Source organism: Sorex fumeus, unplaced genomic scaffold, assembly GCF_029834395.1.
Source record: "Sorex fumeus unplaced genomic scaffold, SorFum_2.1 ptg000233l, whole genome shotgun sequence".
Taxonomy (NCBI): Eukaryota; Metazoa; Chordata; class Mammalia; order Eulipotyphla; family Soricidae; genus Sorex; species Sorex fumeus.
In genome coordinates, this window is record NW_026606290.1 from 1871434 (window position 1) to 1888235 (window position 16802).

The window sequence follows — 16802 nt, forward strand, 5'->3', positions numbered from 1 at the left end:
AACAGCGGAAGGGCATTGCCCATGGCCAGGTGTGCCCCCACCAGAGTCCAGCCCCACCATGGCTTGGACCTCAGGACCTCAGTTTCTTCCCCTGTAAAATGGGTTCAATGAGAGGCAGGAATCTGCCTCTCTCTCTGAGGCGAGGAGGGGGGTGGAGATGATGCTGAGGGAACTGTGACCTACACAGAGATGTCCTCATCAGGTGACAGCCAGTGATGACTCCCGCCCTCCCGCACCCCCAAAGATGGCCCTGTCAGGTCAGACAGGCCGTGGGCCTGACAGAGTAAGACAGATGATGGGACTTCTGCCCAGGTGAGTCTCCCCACTCTGCTCCCTGCTACCTCCAACCCGCCACAGATCTCAGCACCCAGCCCCACCACGCCCCAATAGAATATGCCCCCCAGCTTTCTAGACTCTAATGGTTCTTTGTTTTTGGTTGGGTTTGGGTTTGGGTTTGTTGAGACACACTAGTTCTTTATTTTTGTTTGGGTTTTGGGTCACACCCAGCTGTGCTCAGAGCTTACTTGTGGCTCTGATGCTCGGGGATCGCTCCTGGCAAGGCCCCTGGGGCCATAGGGCATGCTAGGATCAAACCTAGGTAAGTGTCCTACCTGCTGTACTATCACTCAGGCTTTTGTTGTTTATTTGGTTTGGGGCCACCAAATAAACAGTGGCCAGTGTGTGCAGTGTGCAGTGCCCAGGGGTTGTTCCAACCCATCCCCTTCTCTCCCCAGCCCCTGGCCATTATTTTACACAAAATCCTCACTGTGGCTGGAACCAGTGCCACGGGCTACGAGTCCAAAGTCATCAGAACAGAGGACAGCTGCCTGTGGGGGCTAGGCGGACGCTGACCAGGTTCTCCTAACATTCTAAGGTGTACAGCAAGGGTGTGTCTGGGACTCCACAGTGCCCCCAACAGAGGGACAGAGGCCCAGGAAAGGTGGTGGGTAGGGGAGACTGTGTCGAGAAGCTTTAAAGGTTCAAAGGGAGGGGCTGGAGCAATGGCACAGCAGGTAGGGCGTTTGCTTTGCACGCGGCCAACCCGGGTTCGATTCCCAGCATTCCATCCCTGAGCACCGCCAGGGGTAATTCCTGAGTGCAGAGCCAGGAGGAACCCCTGTGCATCGCCAGGTGTGACCCAAAAAGCCAAAGAAATAATAATAATAATAAAATAAAGGTTCAAAGGGAATGGGGGGCGGGGTGGGGGGCATTGTGGCAGGGCTGTGAGCCAGCCTTGGAGCTGGCACCCACCCAAAGGCCGCGGAAGGCTCCATCTGCCGTGTGGAGGTGGCCGGGAGTTTTCTCCATAAGTGCCGTTGGGGTGGGGCCGGCGTGGGCGAGGTAGGAGAGGGGGACGTGGGGGAGCTGGAGGTAGGGGCTGAGGGGTCAGCGAGGACCCCTATGTCCACAGGGATCCCGCACGATGTTGTTCTCTGGGGGGGGGCTAGTTGGGGCTGGAGGACTTGAGGATTCGGGAGGCAGATGGCAGGGTCGCATGCAGAGGCAAGGTCCGTTCTGCCCCCCTAAACCCAGGCTGGAGCTGAATAGAGCAGGGCCAGCGCTGACACCCACACTTCTCCAGGTCCCGCCCCCTCAGAACACCACACCCTGGGGAAGGGTGGGCGTCCTAGGGGCAAAAACGTCAGTACCCCAACTTTCTGCCGGTGTCTTCACAAGACCTCCCAGCGCCCTCCCTGCAGCACGGAGAGGTGGGCCCCCTCCCCCGCAAGGCGGGGCTGGGTGGGAAGAAGCCGTGGCCACGCTCTGCCTGCCCTGTGACCTTGAGCCAGTCACTTTCCCTCTCTGGGCCGTCAAAGGGAGAAAGGATGGGGGAGTCTCAGAGCTGGTTTCCTCCAGCCCTCAAGGGCCGGGAGAGACTCGGGGATCAACTTGTTCCTGCCTGCCACACTCTCGAGACGGGGCGACCTTCAGGCCCCTGCGCCCTCCTCCTCACCCTCGACCTGGGGGTCTCGGACTATCAAGTGTTGGGCGGGGGTGCCGGGGTGCGAATGCAGCATCCCTGCGCTCCGCGCCCTGCGATTGGCCAGAGATGATCTCACCGCTCCAGGCCTGCGCGCCCCTGATTGGCTGGCGCGGGGATGCTGCGCTCCGCTGGCGGGCTCGGAGCGTGTGAGATACCGGAGCGCAGAGGTGACGTGCCCGGCTGCCCCTCCAGGAGCCCGGGCGGCCCGGACGCCGAGACCCCCGCCCCGGGTCACGGTCTTCACCCCCTGCCGCCAGCGCGCGCCCAGCAAGCCCCTGTCTCCAGTCTCGCCTCCCCAAGCCAAGAATCCCCCAGATGATGCTCTGCAGAGAGGCGGGGTCGGGTCCTCCCCTCCACCCCCTTCCGTTTAACCCCTTCACCGCCACAGCCCTGTCCCCCAGTGTCCGGCCGGCCCGGCTGAGAGCCCCGTGCCCCCAGCCTGCCCCGAGCTCCCCGAGGTGGCAGGAGAGTGGCGGGCGCCTTGAAACGCCCCCCTCCCGCAAGCGCTGTCCCACGGCAGCAGCCCCTCACTCAGCCTGTGCCCTCCAGCCCAGCGCCCCCCGGTACAATGGGACCAGGCGGCCCGGGGTCAAAGGAAGGCACCGGAGTGCCTGGCCCGGGGTCCGGCGGGTTTGCCAGGAACTCCCGGACCCGCTGTCGCAGCCCCGGCCAGCTCCTCCAGAGCGGAAAGCAGAGCTGCGTGACCTGCCCGGCAGCCCCCCGCTGCTCCCGCACCCCACCCACCCCCGGGTCCCGGGAGCGGCGGAGTCTGCTGCGACCCTCGCCCGGGCGCCCAGAGGTGAGGCCGGGGCGGCCCCGCCCCCTCCCGCCGCCGCCGCCCCTGCCGGGCCCCGGGGCGGGCGCGCACCCCAGCTCCCGAGCCCCGGGGCGCGCCGGGGGTCCCGGAGCCGCCCCCTCACCTGCACCTGCACGAAGGAGCCCCGGTAGAAGCAGCAGGCGGCGGCCGACAGGGCGCTCCACAGGCTGCAGCGCTCCGTCATGGTGCTGCGGGCCGGGCCGGGCCGGGCCGGGCCGGACGGGCCGGGGGCGGCGGCGGGGCAGGGGCGCAGGGACCGACCGGGCTGGGCACCGGCTGCGCGTGCCTCTCGGCGGCGCGATTACCTCATCGCCTGGTCGGGGGAGGAGCGGGGAGGCGGGGCGGGGAGACCCCACCCTCCAGCCGGCCCGGGGACGGGAGGGGAGGGGGCTATTGTTCCTCCCTCCGCCCGCCCCCCGCGCCCCGCGCCCCGCGGCCCCCGCGCGGGCGCACCCCGGCCGCCCGAGTCGGGAAAGGAGCTGCCCCGAGGGGCGTCACGGGGGGGAGCAGGGGGGACCCCGGGGCCGGCTGGGGAAGCCCCGCGCGGGGTCTGGGCTTCGGTCACTCCCTCGCTGACCCCCCAGCCGGGCAGAGACTTTGCATTCAATCACGTCCCCAGCGGGTGCCACCTCCCCGCGTCGCCTCTGCCCAGACCCTTTGTGGCCTCGGGATGCTCCAGGCGCGCCCGGAGCTCCAGTTCGTTCGTTCGTCCTGGGCTCCGCTGGGAATTCGCTGGGACTCCGAGAGCTCGGGGGTCGCGGGGTCAGTCAGGCGCAGCGGGTAGGGCACTAATCCGAGTTCACGGAGAGGGGAGCCCCCCGCCCCATCCCCACCGCCCCGCCGGCTCGTCCTGGAGCGGACAGCGGCACTCCTGACCACCAGCTGTCAGGGGCCAGGCTGAGCCCAGGCGTGGAAGCCGAGGGGCACAGAGTGACGGTTCCAGAAATCCGTGATTTTCCCTTTCCCTTTGGGATGCCGGGGGAACATACTCCCGGGCCACTGAGCTCTGGGCCCCTCCTCCCAGCATCTTCACGCTGTCTTCAACACCTGGACTTCGGGGTCTTAGGAGAATCTGACTCCGCATAGTTCCACCTAGGGTTCACAGTTGGGACCAGAGCCCTGGAACAGCCGGCGGGGAGGGTGCTTGCCACCACGCACTCCAGTCAACCTGGGTTCTATTCCCAGCCACCCCTAGGGTCCCCCAAGCACTGCCAGGAGTGATGCCTGAGAGTAGAGCCAGGATTAAGCCCTGAGCACAGCCGGCGCGCTCACCCGCAACACCATCACCAACACCACACACCCCCCCGCGGAAAATAAAAAAGAGGTTAACAATCTATTGACAGGCTGTGTGACCTCAGGCCCTTGAAACAGCCTCTCTGTGGGTCTCTGTTTTGGCTTTTTTTTTTTTTTCTGAAATCGCAGGTGAAACTCTGAGGATGAGAGCTTGGAATTTGTTCACGATCCCCCCCCCAACCCTTACCCCAGCCTGGCCCCACCCCTGGCCCTGGAGGTGAGCACCTCAGGGTGGGAAGGAACTGGAACACTACAATCCCCCCTCATCTGAGGCCAGAAACGAACACAGGCACCCTGAAGTTCCTCCTCTCAGGCTTGTGGAGGCCGACCTGGAGAGCAGGTCGTGGTTTTTTTTTTTTGACAGTACTTAATTTTTTTTTTTTTTTTGCTTTTTGGGTCACACCTGGCGATGCTCAGGGGTTCCTCCTGGCTTTGCACTCAGGAATCACTCCTGGCGGTGCTCAGGGGACCCTATGGGATGCTGGGAATCGAACCCGGCTCAGCCGCGTGCAATCAAACGCCCTACCCGCTATGCTATTGCTCCAGCCCCACTTTCTAATTTCTTATCCCCTAAGCGATAGCACAGCGGTAGAGCGTCTGCCTTGCATGCCGCCGGCCCGGCCGACCTGGGTTCAATTCCTCCGCCCCTCTCGGAGAGCCCGGCAAGTTACCAAGAGAGTATCTCAATATGCCAAACACAGTCACAACAAGTCTCACAATGGAGACGTTACTGGGCCTGCTCGAGCAAATCGATGAACAATGGGAGGACAGTGACAGCGCTAAGCTAAAAGGAAAACTCCAGCTAGAAGTCCTCATAAGGCAGCACAGCAGGGAAAGGCGTTTGCCTTGCACACGGCCGACCTGGGTTCAACCCCCAGCATCCCATAGGGTCCCCCAGGCACCGCCAGGAATGACCCATGAGTGCAGAGCCAGGAGTAAACCCTGAGTACCACTAGATTTGGCCCTCCCCTGCCCCCCTCCAAAAAAAAAAAAGTCCTCCCAGGGATCTCATCTCATGCCATCCATGATCTCAGGGATCTCAGGACTTTGCCAGGCAGCTGGATCTGTGGGATGCTGAAACATGAGCCTCGGGGCCCACCCCAGCACTCACCCCTACTCCACCTCTGCCCCCCTCCTTGACAGGGAGCACAAGCTCCCGTTCAACTGGCTGAGCCTGGGCCACATGCTGGGGTTCCCCCACCTCATCCCAGTCTCCCTCCAGCTGAGAGAAGATGCTGGTGAACTTGCTGATGAAGCGAACTGACAGGGCCTTTTCCTCCAGGAAGCCTTCCTGGATTGAGAGCCGAGTCCCAAAACTCCTTAGTGAAGCTTTCTGGTGGTGGGGGTGGGGGTGGGGCAGGGATGGGAGGGCTCTCCCGGTGCCTCACAGGCAGTGTCTGTGGGGCAGGATGTCAGAGGGTCAGAAGCCAGACCCGCCTGCTCTGCACGGGGAGGGGGGGGGGCAACTCCCTCCCCACCTCCGTGAGATCACAGTAACCTGAGCTGGGGGCCCTGCTCTTAGCTCATTGAACACGGAGGCCCACGCAGGTCACATACACGCTAACGTCATGTGGTGAATAAATGGCAGGTCTGGGGCTTGGGAGATAGAATCAGAATTAGGGGCAAGCCTGGCGTGCACCGACCTGGGTTCAAGCCCCAGCAGCACGTGTAGTCCGAGAACCCCCTGACCACAGGCCCCCACAGCACTGCAGCCTCAGGCCCTAGAGTGAATCACCAGCCCTGTTGGCCACGTACCCCTGAGAGTGGCCCCTGGATCCCACGAGCACTGGTTGGGAGGCACCCCAAATAAACATGCTCGAATTTCATCTAATCTAGAACTGCTGGAGTGGAGGATTGAGGCCCCCGCTCCCCGTGGTACACACACACACACACACACACACACACACACACACACACACACACTTAGCCCTAGCCAGCTATGGGTTCAATCGCTGGCAGGACATACCCCCCAACACCACCAGATGGCAGCACCACGAGTCCTAAGCACAAAAGAATGACTTCTGGCCCCTGAGTACTACCAGGTGTGGACTTCCCAGCTATAAAAAATAAAACTAGGGGCTGGAGCGATTGCACAACAAGTAGTGCATTTGCCAGGTACGTGGCCAACCCAGGTTCGATTCCCAGCATCCTATATGGTCCCCTAAGCACCGCCAGAACTAATTCCTGAGTGCATGAGCCAGGAGTAACCCCTGTGCATCGCCAGATGTGACACAATAAAATGAACAGCACTGTCTTCCCATTGTTCATCGATTTGCTCGAGTGGGCACCAGTAACGTCTCTATTGTGAGACTTGTTACTGTTTCTGGCATATCGAATACTTCACGGGGAGCTTGCCAGGCTTTGCCGTGCGGGCGCGATACTCTCGGTAGTTTGCCGGGCTCTCCGAGAGGGGCGGAGGAACCAAACCAGGTCGGCCCAGGTCGGCCGCGTGCAAGGCAAACACCCTACCCCTCCAGCCCCAAATAAAATGAATATTAAAAATATTTATTTTTTTATATTTATATATAAAGTCTTGCCCCTAAATAAATACATAAATAAATAAAACCATTCATTCATTCACATTTGGGTCCGGGGCCAGACAGATAGTATAGGGGTTAAGTTCCTTATCTTGCTCTATTCCTGATACCACATAAGGGCCCAGAGTTATCCCTGAGCACAGAAGTAGGAGACAGGCCTGAGCACTGCTAGGTGTGGCCCAAAAATTAAAATTAAAAAAAAAAAAAGGATCTGCTGGAAATGTCCAGCTATGTATGGCTCTGCCTGGGTCCCACTGGCACGGGAGATTCTGAAAAATAGGGTCTGGCTCGGGGGTGCTGGGGGTATCTGGGAGGGGAAAGACCAAATGAATTCAAGGTGGGGCACTGGGATTTGGCTCAGTGGTATAGCACATGTGCACTTCCCAAACACTTTGTTTATTTTCTGGGGGGGAGGATCACACCCAGAGATGCACAGGGGTTCCTCCTGGCTCTGCACTCAGGAATTACTCCTGGCGGTGCTCAGGGCACCACATGGGATGCTGGGAATCGAACCCGGGTCGGCCGTGTGCAAGGCAAACGTCCTCCCCGCTGTGCTATTGCTCCAGCCCCTTCCCAATACTTTAAATTTAATTTTAGAAAAAGAAATGAAGGAGCCAGAGCAATCGCACAGTGGTAGGGAGCTTGCCTTACACACATCTGACCTGGGTTTAGTCCCTGGCACCCCCTATAGTCCCCAGCACCCCATGGGGTCCCCTGAGTCACACCAGAAGTGAACCCTAAGTACAGAGCCAGGAGCAAGTCCGGAACATCGCTGAGTGTGCCCCTACCACACCCTCCCTCCCTTTTTTTTTTTTTTGCAAAAATTGAAAAAAAGAAAAAGAAAGTTGATGAAAACCAGGTCACAGTCCCCACTCTGCCCTCCAGTTGTTGTGTGACCACCAGGGCCCCAACACCGCACATCTCTGGGCCTTGTTTCCTGTCAATTAAAGAGCAGAAGGTCTCTGCTGTCCATTGAGACATGTATGGAGGAGAACAATAGGGCTGGGGATGTGACTCAGAATAGAGCACCCCCCTGGGGCTGGAGCAGTCGCACAGCAGGTAGGGCGTTTGCCTTGCACGTGGCCGACCCGGGTTCGATTCCCAGCATCCCATAGGGTCCCCTGAGCACCGCCAGGGGTAATTCCTGAGTGCGGAGCCAGGAGTAACCCCTGTGCATCGCCGGGTGTGACCCAAAAAGCAAACAACAAACAAGCAAACAAAAACCAGAAGAGAGCACCCCTATGTGGAGGACCTACCTGGGTTTGATCCCCAGTGGCGCTAAAAAAAAAAAAAAAAAAAAAGCACAAAATCCTATTCTTTCCAGGGCCAGCAGCCAGCCAGGGCTCTGCGCCCAGTAAGGCGTCCACATCCTCTATTTTGTTTTATTTTTGTTTGGGGACCACACCCAGCGAAGCTCAGGCTCTGCACTCCTGGAGGGCTCCGGGGACCATATAGGGGTACCCAGAATCGAACTGTGTGCAAGGCAAACGCCCTCCCTGCTGTCCGATCGCTCCAGCCAGGCACGTTCTGTCCTACCATTAATGCTGCTAGCATCATTACTCCAACCTCCCAGGGCCCGGGATGAATACGCGCAGCTTGGAGACCCCTTGGCGTGTGTGTGGGGAGTGGGGAGGGGGTCCTAGACCGCTAGCAAAGTGGTTGGGGTACCGGAATTGGCCCCACGTGCTCAGAGCAGGGACCCCGAGGTCCCCCACCCCAGCCCAGAGAGACTCAGAGGAGGACTCTGCTCCCCGCAGCAAGTCTCCAGCCCCCCAGCGCCCACCGCTTACCTTCACGTAGTCCCCACCAGCCTCTGGCTCTGCACCGGCCCTGGAAGGGGAACAGAGAGTGAGTGTCCGCGGCCTCGGCGGGGCGCCCCCTGGCGACGGGAGCGGGCGCTGCAGCTCTGCGCTCCTCTGCCCACCGTGGGCTGGGCCCACGTGGCAGGTGGGTCTCGCTGGCCCTGAGTCCGGGTTTCCTCTCTGCGCCTCGGCTTACCCGGGTTAACACTAACGAGCTGGTGGATGTTAGGGGCCTCACCCGTTGTACTCCCTCTCCAGCCCCACCCCTCTTCCTTTCATCCACCCACCCACCCCCAAGCTTGCCCCAGCACCACTGGCCCCTTATTTGCCTCCTTCAGGCCACAGGGCCTTTGCACTGCTCAAACGCTGATAGGCCCGCCAGGGAGTCATCCGCTTACCCGACCCTGACCAGTTTCTCCCGGGTTCTTCTTCATGGCCCCTCCTCCAAGAAGCCTGCCCTGACTATCCTACCCTGAAGAGTCCCTCCCTGCTCTTTCATTCGGTCCTCCCAGCACCCGTCCTGGGCCAGAACGACCACTTTGTTCGTTTCCTGGCAGCAATGAGATGAGGAGGCCACTCACTTTGCCTCCTTCCTGAGAGAGCCGCCAGCTTAGCGCTTGTAGAGCACCATCGACGCTGACTGCTCAACGCAGGGATGGCTACTAAGCCCTCAACCAGTGCCCGTCCCTAGGACCAGCTGCCACTCTGGCTCCTAGTCCTCTGGCCAGCATCGGCTCTGGATTCCCATCTGCAAACGTGGGAGGCAAGGAGGCAGAGCAATAGGGCAGCACGGAGGGCACTTGCCTTGCACACGGCCGGCCCAGGTTCGATCCCCGGCATCCCATGTGGTCCCTGAGCGCCACCAGGAGGGATTCCTGAGTGCAGAGCCAGGAGTAAGCCCTGAGCACAGCTGGGTGGGACCTTCTCCCAAAAAAAAAAAAAATGAAAAAGAAGAAGAGAGGAGCTAAGCTTTGGACTATCCTAACCGCCAAGGGCCGGCATGAAGGCCACTGAGGGCCACTGTCCTACAAGTCCTTCCTGACCCCTGTCCAGGCTCCCTAAGTCCTTTGGGTTCTCTCTGACCTGTGGCTATATGGGCGGGGGCAGGGACCCCCCTGATCACCTCCCCCTGTGCTTCCCGGGTGAGGTGTCCATCCCAGCCTTTCCGGTCATTCAGGCCCGGAAATCCTCCGGCTGCTGGGAACAGATTGGCCAGGACACCGGGATCGCCCCAGCACTTCCTCCTGCTTCCTGCCCACTTCCCCTCGGGCACTGAAGCGGGAGTGGAGCAGCGCGGAGGGGGAGGCGGCCCCAGGGACCAGGTGGAACAGGGCAACCAGCCCCTGGGGGCGCTCAGGGCAGAGGCCAGGCCCCGGGCAGCATCCCACTCTGCGCCACACGGCAGGATTTCCCAGACAAGAGTGACACAGCTTGCTAACTGCCCCCGGCCGGCCAGGACCCCTGCGTCCACTTGCTCGCTGGCCTCTCGGCTGCCTCAGGGGACACTCCTGTCCTCACCCCAACAGCCAGAACAATGATGTTCAAATCACACCTCTGCCGGGCCGGAGCGATAGCACAGCGGGGAGGGTGTTTACCTTGCACGGGGCTGACCCTGGTTCGATCCCCGGCATCCCACATTGTCCCTCGAGCACTGCCATGAGTAATTCCTGAGTGCAGAGGCAGGAGTAACCCCTGATCACTGCTGGGTGTGACCTTCCCCCTCCAAAAAAAAAAAAATCACACCTTTGCTTGGCTGCAAGGCCCAGGAAGGGCCGCGCAGGGCTACTGCTGGCCATGCCTGCTTGCTGCCCCGATGACCCTTTCTCGCTGCTGGACTCACATGCCGTTTCCGGGGAAGCCGCCCAGTGACCCAGGCCCGTGTCTCTCCCGGGATTCAGTGCCACACGGCACAGCGTGGGTGCTCAGGGAAGGGGCCACATCGGGTAGCGCTCAAGGGCTACTCCTGGCTCAGTGCTCAGTAGCTGGTCATGGCAGCACCTCCCAGTCCCAGTGAATTTACTGATTCGGTTCAGTTTGGTTTTTGTGTTTGGGCCACACCCAACCATGCTCAGGACTTACTCCTGGCTTTGCACTCAGGGATCACTCCTGGGGGGGTGGGCTCTGGGGACCAAATGGGGTGTTGGGAATCGAACCAAGGTCCACCGTGGACAAGGCAAGGGCACTCCCTGCTGGCTGTATCTTTCTCTCTCTCTCTCTCTCTCTCTCTCTCGTTTAATGAATCAATGTCACAGGAGGACCGGCCACCCTCAGGACAAGTCTAGTCCTGTGGCCTGGGGCTCTGTGACCAGTTTCTGCCAGCACCTTCTCTGCCCCCGCTTTCTCCCCTGGCCCTTCTTTCTGACCTCTGACTTCCAGGACTTCCTCCAACCTCAGAGCCTTTGCACAAGAGGTTCCCTCTGCCTGGGACTGCCTTTCTCCCTTCAACCACACTGATCCCCAACCAGCCTTCAGATCTCGGTTTGTTTGGAGACGACGAGAACATTCTTCTATTGTGCCCATCAAACCTGGGAATCAAAAAAACTTTTGTTTAAAAACCAAAATCATGGGCTGGAATAATAGCACAGCGGGGAGGGCGTTTGCCTTGCACGCAGCCGACCCGGGTTCGATTCCCAGCATCCCATAGGGTCCCCCGAGCAACGCCAGGAGTGATTCCTGAGTGCATGAGCCAGGAGTAACCCCTGAGCATCGCCGGGTGTGACCCAAAAAGCAAAAAAAAAAAAAAAAAAAAAAACCAAAATCAACTCAGCTCCCATTGATTAATGTATTCCTCTTTCATGCACTGGAGAGGCACTTTCCCCTCGAATATTGGTGGTGAAATCAATTAAGAAATAATAGTGACAACTGAGCAGTTGTCCCCAATCCGGCCCATTAATCAGCCACATTAATTATTGAAATAACCAACGCCTGGAACTGCCTGCATGAACCGATTTGTCCTGATAACTGACACCACTTATTGCATACATTAGCTTAATTAATTGCATTAATGAGCGGTGATTACTGGCCATTAGCCTTTCCCTCCCCCGAGCAGGCTTCCCTGTTGGGTCAGCTTCTGAGGAAGGGCGAGGCACCCGGGCAGTCCGGGGCCAGCCTCTGCCCGTCTGCCCTCTCTGTGCCACTGTGCCCGAGGGCCTCCCGCTTCTCAGCTGCCCTCCTTCCCCCTCTGAGGCTGGGCTTCCTCGAGGTGTAGTGGGAGCATCGTGACTTCCTTCCTGAGACCCAGAGGATTCTGGGAGAATCCTGGCTGCTCCGGTCCCCAGCCCTGGCGAGCCCCTACCTGTCTTTCTGGGCGGGGTGCGGGGCGCTGAAGATTCTTCCCCTCCTTCACTCTGACCCATGCTCAGGTCCCCGCCCCTCCCCACATACCGAGGGGACACGGGACACGTGGCTCTGTGCTGGAATGACCCAGGACACCCGCCCTCTGCCTGCCTCCCTAGCAGGCTGTGAATGGGAGCTCGACCCTGGAGAAGTCACTGGTCCTTCTGTCTCCACTGGGCTGCGGGAGCACAGAAGGGCACGACCCTGGGGCCATCCGGCCAGGGCTGGCGGGGCCTGAGTGCTGAGAGCCAGTAGGAGACAGGGAAGGTGCCGGCCTGTGGCCCCCGAGCAAACGTGTCGCCCAACCTCCTGCGTCTCCCCACATCTGCCCACTTTCATCCCTCGGCAGCTAACGCTGGGGCATGTTCTGCAACTCCCTCTCCGCGCTGGAGAAGCCCATGTTCTCTCTTGAATGCGATATTCTCTCTTTCTCTCCCTCCCTTCCCTTCCTCAAACCTGCAAATAAAATTTGGTTGTAATTTTTACTTCCAAGAGAAGAAAAAAAAAGAAGGTGCTGGCTGAGTGTGGGCTGGGCGCCGGGACGGCATCCCTCCCTCCGGCCCTCCCTCGAGGTTGCTGGAACTTAGCCCTGGGCTCGCGGCTGGCTGCCGGGACTGGCTCTGGGTTGGCCTGAAGGCACTTCCTCATGGGCTCCCCCAGAAAACGGGGACAGCTTCTGGGCTGGAGACGGGGAGACGCTGGGAGGGGGGGAGCGGGGAAGCCAAGAAAGGCCACTATTCTGCTTTCTTTGGGTTTTTGGTTTTGGACCGGAGAGGGCCGGGAAGGGAAGGCTATGTCACCTTGCTCTGCTCCAACCTCAGTTTCCCCTTCCTGCTCGTGGGGGGGAGGGATGGCGTGAGTAACTCCTGTTCCTGCTATTTGCACAAGAACCCCCGGGGAAGCAGGTCGGTGTTGCCTGGATGGGGAAACTGAGGCACAGAGGGGGGAGGGGTCGGCAGTCTCTGAGGCGCTGGCTCTGTGGCCCCCAGCCCTCACCCCCCACCCGAGGTGCAGCATCTCTGTGACCAGAGTCCCTCGGGGTGCAGGAGAGGGGCACTCGGGGGCTGTTCATCCGCCCTAAGGCAGCGCCGTTCCCACAGCCTGAGGCGTCCGGGGGTCTCAGGGACTGTGAGAAAGTCTCCACAGGAAACGAGAGCCAGGAGCAGCTGGGCCCCTTTGGAAGACAAGGACCAGCCGCCCGCCCCGGCCCGGGCCCACCACGGGCCCCCTCCCCTGGTGGGTAATCGCTACCAGATGCCCGACCGCTGACGTCACCGTGCAGGCCGGAGGGTCGTGGGACTCTGGGGAGCGCTGGGAATTCTTGGACCAAAATCAACATTCCAGAAGGAAATGGGGGTGGAGGGGTCGCCTTGGCTCGTTCTCAGTACCCAGCAGGGCTGGGACAGGGGCAGCCCAGGAACTCCCCTGCTCTCTCGCACTGTCGCCTTCTTCCGGCTCAGCACAGCCCCCTGGTCTGGGGGGACCAGAGGGGACGGATCTCTGGGTCTTACCGAGGGAGCCCCTTGAGAGCGAGAATCCTCCTGGAGAAACCCGAGGAGTCAGACCCTCCTCCCCCGCAGGGCCTTGCCAGCCTGATGTTATCTGCGCCCCAAGTCCCCTCTGCTCCCCGACTCTCCTTCCCTCAGCTCCCAATCTACTTACTCCAGCCAGGAGGGTCTCTGTTGTGTGCCCTACTCCTGGTCTCCATGCACAGGGTCATGTCCCCTTGGCCTGACTCAGTTTCCCCCAGGGAGCAAAGGGGGCCTCGCCCATCTCTGCTCACCCCCCACAGAACTTTCGTGCAAACTTCTCCCTAACTCACCTCTGCAAACGGCCCATGGCATTCACCCTCCCCCAGTCCCTCGGTGCCCCCCCCCGCCCCCGCCCCCGTTCCCTCACTTCACTGAAACATTTCCAGAGATTTTTCCTTTTCTCTTCCACTTGAGCCTTATCTAGTTTGGGGCCAGAGCGAGAGGACAGCGGGGAGGGCATTTGCCTTACATGTAGCCGACTCAGGTCCAATCCCCAGCATCCCATAGGGTCCCCCGAGCACCGCCAGGAGTGATTCCTGAGCGCAGAGCCAGGAACAACCCCTGAGCATTGCCAGGTATGACCCCAAACAAAAAAAGCTTTACCCAGTTTGCCCCTGCTCTCCCTGCAAGGAATGGGAGTGGGGGCATGAGAGCTGGTCTGAGAGCCATGCCCCTCCCGGCCTCCCCAAGACCAAGAACAGAACCTGAGGCATAGTGGGTTCTCAGTAAAAAATAAAACAAGGGGCTGGAGCAATAATACGGTGGGTAGGATACTTGTCTTACACACGGTTCCCAAGACTAGCCAGGAGTGATTCCTGAATGCAGAGCCAGGAGTCAGCCCTGAACACTGCCGAGTCTGGTCAAAAATATCCCAAAAACTAAAAACAATGGGGCTGGAGCAATAGCACAGCGGGTAGGGCGTTTGCCTTGCACGCGGTCGACCCGGGTTCAATTCCCAGCATCCCATATGGTCCCCCGAGCACCGCCAGGAGTGAATCCTGAGTGCAAAGCCAGGAGTAACCCCTGAGCATCGCCGGGTGTGACCAAAAAAAAAAATTAAAGCAAGGAGCTGGAGTGATAACACCAGGGGTAGGACATTTGCCTTATACGCGTCCGACCCAGGTTCAATCCCTGGCATCCCATATGGTCCTCTGAGCACTACTGGGAGTAATTTGTGAGTGTAGAGTCAGGAGTAACCCCTGAGCATCGCTGGGTGTGGCCCCCAAACAAAAGAACATTGAAAAGAATTAGCAGGGGGCTGGAGCAATAGCACAGCGGGTAGGGCATTTGCCTTGCACACAGCCAACCCAGGTTTGATTCCCAGCATTCCATATGGTCCCCCTGGCGAGCACCGCCAGGAGTAATTCCTGAGTGCATGAGCCAGGAGTAACCCCTGTGCAATGCCGGGAATGACCCAAAAAGAAAAAAAAATAGCAAAAATTAAAACAAGTGGAACCCTAATTTAACGGGCAAGTGGAATGAGCCTCACAAACATCTTCATAAGACCCGTGTCTTTCTCCACCAGTGGGTGCTAGCTGCCTCTTTTCCTGGTGTGTGTGTGTGGGAAGGGAAGGGGGGTTATCTTGGAAAATTATCTGCAGCAATCAGGACTTTGGCCGGCAGGCAATGAACTGTGGTACAGGGAGGGCACGCTGCTCAGATCGGGTCAAGTCTAGGCTCTGTGACCCCAGGAAAATGCCCTTCCTGGCACCTCAGTTTCCTCATTAAAAAAACAATCCAGCTGATAAAGACCACTCCCCCAACCCCCAGGTCAGTGCGGCAGATGTCACCCATTGGGTGCTCCAGCCAGCCATGTCCCTTAGGGTCACCTCTGTGCCCCTTAGGGTCACATCCCTTAGGTGGGATCCAGGCCTGACAAATCAACATGGGGGGAGCAAGTGTGAGTGTCCCCCCTCTAACCCCCCCCCCCAGCGTCTGCCTCTTCCTCTGGAACATGGCTGAGGCCACAGAGTGTCAGGGTTCAGCCTCACGGAGGCTGAGGTGCGGTGGGGACAGCTCTCCAGGGCACCAGAAGCCCCCCCACCCATGCCCTGTGCTCCCGGCCCCGCCTCCCTCCTTCCTCCACATCCCCCTCATGATCTCAGCCCGGAACGGGCACCAGGAAACTTCTGCGGCCTCACCTCTTCCCCTTCCTTCCTTCGGCTCCAGGTGCACCCTGCCTCCCGGGGGGTGGGGGTGGGGTGGGGGACTCTAGCTCTCTGCCACTTCGGTGGCTCCCTAGGAAGATTTGAGGACAAGCCCTCCATCCCTCCCGAGAGCATGCACAGGAATGAGGCTCCCATGGGGCCAGCGAGATAGTCTAGTGGGTATGGGGCGCAGGGATGAGCCGGGTTCGTCCCTGCTGGCATCCTTAAGCCCGCCAGGAGAGGTCCTTGAGCACAGAGCCAGGAGTAAGCCTTGAGCACTGCGGGGGGTGCCCCCTCCCCCCAAAAAAAGACCGAGGCCCCCCAGACTCGGTGACAAGTCTCCAATGTCCTCTTCAGAGAGAGACCGCCCTGGGCCCTGCTTTGGAGACAAGGAGGGCGAGATCTGGTCACACAGGGGAGTGGGGGACAGGGCTGAGGCTCAGGGGATCCTGGGAGAAATGCTGGGTTCCTGGCCTGCTGCTGAGCCTGGGAGTCAGGCAGGAGACTGGGGCTCAGGGGGGGCTCCAGGAGGGGCTCCCCATGCTGGACCCCTGGACAGCCCGATGATCGGGGTGGGGACACGGTCTGTCCTCTACCTGCTCTGACCCGCCCGGACAAGAGGTCAGAAGCCCACAGCGGAGGGAGGCTGGGCGCCTCCTGGACTTGGCCATCCCTAAGCTTGTCCAGACGCCCCTTCACCAGCCTCAGTGACGCCTGCAGAGCGTGGGGTGCCCAGCTGCTAAGGACAGGGGCCAGGAAGGTTCTGACTTTACGAAAGTGCCCAACTGGCCAAGTGAACCCTTATCTGTCCAAGGCCGGGGCAGGGGGAGTGATGAAAGCCTCTCTCCTGGGGGGGAGGCGAGGAGTAGGTGCCCAGCCCGTGCCGAGCCCTCGTGGGGACAGAGATGCCCTCAAAGGCGGCTTCGAGCTCCTGCTGCCAATCAAACCCACCCAGGCACCAAGGTAGCAAGGATTGGCACAGTCCGGTCAGGAATTTCCTCGGCCGTCCCCAGGCCCGGCTCGGTCACTCACCCTCTGGGTCCCACTGCGGCGCACCTTCGGCCCACTGTAGTCATGGTTCCCCGCGATCGCCGCCTGCAGCCCCGGGACCCCCTCGGCCCCACGGCTCCCGCCTTCCTACGGCCAGCGAGCCGCGGAGCTCCCGGCAGAACCCGGGGGGCGTGACCACGGCAGGCCACGCCCCGACCAACGAGGCCACGCCCACCCTGAAAGGCCACGCCCGCCCGGGCCGCCCTTCGCCTCCCGCCTGGCCCCGCCCACTTGGGGCGTTGATCGGTGTCGGTGGCGCGTGAGGCCCCGCCCCGCCCCGCCCCGCGCGCTTCACCTACCCGAG

The 16802-nt window shown here is 60.3% G+C and overlaps 1 protein-coding gene across 3 annotated transcripts in view; it reads right to left on the reverse strand.

Annotated features, from left to right (window-relative positions):
* The window catches only part of SH2D3C (SH2 domain containing 3C), a 29008-nt gene extending 12452 nt beyond the window's left edge, over positions 1–16556 (reverse strand). Inside the window, exons 1-2 of one of the 3 annotated variants that reach the window (XM_056108781.1) lie at positions 16481–16556; positions 8422–8461 (exon numbers count right to left, since the gene is read on the reverse strand). In XM_056108781.1, coding sequence (XP_055964756.1) covers positions 8422–8461; positions 16481–16524 — 84 coding nt within the window. In that variant the 5' untranslated portion in view covers positions 16525–16556. Of the gene's footprint in view, positions 1–2904; positions 3097–8421; positions 8462–16480 lie in introns of those variants that run through there. The other 2 variants (XM_056108783.1, XM_056108782.1) reach the window with 2 other exon arrangements.
* Positions 16557–16802: the final 246 nt, after the last annotated feature.